Here is a 3745-nt window from a genome sequence, read left to right on the forward strand (position 1 = left end):
TTTTGTTCTTATAGATTTTTTCTGCATTTCATTTGAAACCCACTTATATGGCCCCTTTCTAAGCTGCCATAATTTCGCTTAAAAATCCTTATCCCAGCCGGTTAAGTCATCTGGCGGTGGCCTCTCTGGATCTGGTGGATATGCATCGAAATTGGTAGTGTCTACGACGCTCTTCACTGTTGGCTTAATTGGCGGTTCGAGTGTACGATTCTGCAAACCCAACCAGTAGAAGCCGTCGAACCATCTGCAAAGGTGGAGTTAAAATTTTAAAATATAGATTTGTCTAATTGTTGCTTATGAAGCTTAAACATTAATACGGTTTTAGTAGATGATTTAATGAAATCCTATTTGTTACATACGCACCTTTTTCTTTAGACCTCAAGTCCTTAGCAAACTAATTTTATATTAATTTTTGGCGACAATAAAAGCATTTATTAAATATATAAAGTTAATTGATCATCTTTAAAATAAAAATAAAAAAAACTTAGTTGGTAAGAAAAAAAAGGTACCAAAATGTGAAAAGGGTAACCTAATGTACATAATATATGAACCTTCTGATTTTCAGTGTTTCTCTTCTAAAACTAAAGGTTCTAGCAAGTTCGGAAAAGCCTTAAGAGCAGTTACGACCGAAACATGTACCGCAAGTGAAGCTTTTTAAAACTTTCTGTTGATTTCATATAGGCGAGTGCAGAGTGAAAGCTCTGTGATCGTCATTGCTTCAGAGGCGGTGAGTGAAACTAGGATACTGAAATGAGGCTCGAAAATTCTATGAGAAAATAAGTTACCAATTCATTACTTTCAAGACTAGCCCTACCACCTAATTCCTGCAGAGATGAAAAAGAAAATCTAGCATAAGACGTTCAAAGTGAACTAGAGATATGGAGGTAACATTTCTCAATGATTTTGAAAACCGGTGGCGCGTTTGATGAAGAAGAACCCAGACCTAATCTATAGAGACGATGCCCACATGCTTTCACTCGAACAAAACAAAGTGAGCACAGCAATAATGCTGACCCTGGAACCGTTGTATGCCACTAGACCAGTGATGGGCACTGCCTTGCCTACGGGCAAAGCTCTTTTAAGCTTTCTATACATTTTGTATAGGCGCGTGCAGAGTAAAAGCTCTCTCTGCCCGTCGCTGCACTAGACTAACCGTGTAGAATTCAAAGTTGGCGCTATAAATCTGGTAGTGCGCAACTATCAGCTGTGAAACAGAATTTGATGTGATGAATACATGCACGAAGAATGGAAGCTTACATGGCAATTCGGGCTAAGATAGTTCCAAGTCTTTTGTAAGACAATTGAAAGACAGTAGGTAAGATCGTTTGAAAGATTTTGTTAATACTGGCACGAAAGCTTTACAAAAAAAGCTTCCCTGCCAACTTTCATGGTGAAAAGCACTTGTATATTGTTTTGCTCGCGCTGCTCCAAAAGTCGCAATGGCCGAGGCAGCAAAGCACTGGCGCGCCGTTCGAGAGATTCGAGGTCGAAATTTCGAGAAGGGGTTTTTTAAATAAAAATTTTTTTATGTAGATTTTATTGTCTTAAAAGGAAATATATTTTTTAAGTTCATTTAACTTTTAGAAACTTATTTAATTTTTTTCTTTTGGTACTTTACTTTTTGTCAATTTATTAAGTTTAAGATTTTATGGTTTTAAGACATTTCATTTCATTTACTAGTAAACAAGAACCCCTAGTACAATATGAATTTTCTTCTTTTTTAGCGCAACAAACATTTGCATTAATTGAAGAAAAATATTTTTTTTTCCATGTTAGTTAAATTTTTATGAAATTATTTTTATCTTCCTTTTTAAATATATGTATATTTTTATTTAATTTTTTTTGTTTTACTTTTTAGTGTAATTAACTTTTAATTTTCAGATTTTATTGTTTTAAAAAGAAAAATATTTCATTTAATTTTTTTTCGTTTTTGTAATATTTTTTTTTCAATTTAACTTCCTTTTAAGTTTTTGATTTAATTGTTTCAAGAAGAAAAATATCCTTTTTAATTTAGTTAAATTTTTATGAACTTAGTTTATTTTTCTCTTTTTTTAATCTATTGTTTTTTAATATTATTTTGGTTTAATTTTGAGATTTTAATGTTTAAATTTTTTTAAGTTTATTTAATTTTTAGAAACTTATTTAATTGTTTTCTTTTTTTAGTTTTAGATATTTTTGTTTTAAGCAGATTTTTTTTTGTAATCTAGTTAAATTTGTATGAACTTATTTAATTTTTTCCTGTTTTTAGTAAATATTTATTTTTAATTTGATACTCGTTTAATTTTTGGATGTTGTTGTTTAAAAAAGAAAAATATATATTTGTTTAATTTCACTTGCTTTTTATAAAGTTATTTTTTTATATTTCTTCTTTTTAAATTAAATTAAATTCCTTTTTTAATTAAATTATCTTTTGATTTTTAGGAAACTTATTAGCGGTAGAAGTTGTAGCTGCCATTTCGGAGATCACATTTCCCCATCCTACTTTTTTTGCTAGACTTCATCAGGAATCGAACCCGCATCATCGATGTGTAAAGGCAGAAACAAAATCGTGGTTCAATAAGCCTATTGACAGAAATTTAATACTCCACAATAAAATTGACAAAAGAAAAGAGCTTTCGAGATAGTTGCCAGAATTGATAATTGAAAGATTGGTGATAGAATTGCCTTCATTGTCACCTAAGCCAAGTTTTTTCACTATTAAATATTTTCTTCGAAGGGAATTCGTATTGCCATAAATTTACTAGATCGCTCTTTTACTTTAAACTTGTCTCTGCGAGCTTTTTAGCCTATGGCGTTATTTATGAGTATCAGTGACAGACTAAACAAATTGAAGGGCCACAGGGACTATACCATTAAACCCGACAACGTGGTGACAAGCCCTAAATGGCATTCGCAGAGAGCCCCTAACCTTCTTCAGACACGTGAAGGACGTTATTAGAGTGCATAACACTGAACCAATTAACGTCTGGATACTGGAATCGACTGAACTCATATTTATCCAAATTCGACACCGACGTACACGTCTTCACCTGCTCATTTACAATCGCTCAGCTAACACCCCAATACTTATTGTTCGACTTTATGGAATCAGTAATAATGAAAAAAAAATTACAAAAACATTTGCAGCCAACAACACCACTTACCGATGCTTCTGTATTTCACTGATGCCACCACGCTGATAGCCCAAACGCTCAGCTGGATTATCGCGACACAGTTTCTTAATTAGGTTGCTGGCGTTGCGTGTAATATCGCGCGGAAATTCGATGGCATCAATACCCTTCAAGATAATATTGTAGGTACGCATTGGATCCGAACCGGTGAATGGTGGCGTGCCTGCAGAATGTAACAAAAAAATAAATATTAAAATCAATTAAAAATACATTTACGCCAAATTCCACTCGCCGGTCAGCAGCTCAAACATCAGCACACCCAGTGACCAATAGTCAGCGCTAATATCATGTCCCCGATTCAATATCACCTCAGGCGCTACATACTCTGGTGTACCGCAGAAGGTCCACGTCTTGCGGCCCGACTGTAATTTCTTAGCAAAACCAAAATCCACCAACTTAACATAGCCCTTCTCGTCGAGCAACAGATTTTCCGGTTTCAAATCACGATAGATAATGTTGCGTGAGTGCAGGTATTGGAAAGCCTCCACCACGCAGGCGGTGTAGAAGCGTGTGGTGGCATCATCGAATTTACAACGATCACGCAATATTGTCCACAACTCGCCACCCAGACAACT

At 34.3% G+C, this 3745-nt stretch overlaps 1 protein-coding gene across 1 annotated transcript; it reads right to left on the reverse strand.

The window, feature by feature from the left end:
• Positions 1 to 4: 4 nt before the first annotated feature.
• Positions 5 to 3742, reverse strand: LOC118757171 (cGMP-dependent protein kinase, isozyme 2 forms cD5/T2-like; the record flags this gene model as incomplete). The annotated part of the gene is made up of 3 exons (XM_036491906.1): positions 5 to 244; positions 3144 to 3333; positions 3403 to 3742. Coding segments are annotated over 3 exons (696 nt in total), but the record flags the coding sequence as incomplete, so codon positions are not given.
• Positions 3743 to 3745: the final 3 nt, after the last annotated feature.

The sequence above is a fragment of the Rhagoletis pomonella genome, unplaced genomic scaffold (genome assembly GCF_013731165.1).
Source record: "Rhagoletis pomonella isolate Grant_MI unplaced genomic scaffold, Rhpom_1.0 Rhpom_scaffold_15006, whole genome shotgun sequence".
Classification (NCBI taxonomy): domain Eukaryota; kingdom Metazoa; phylum Arthropoda; class Insecta; order Diptera; family Tephritidae; genus Rhagoletis; species Rhagoletis pomonella.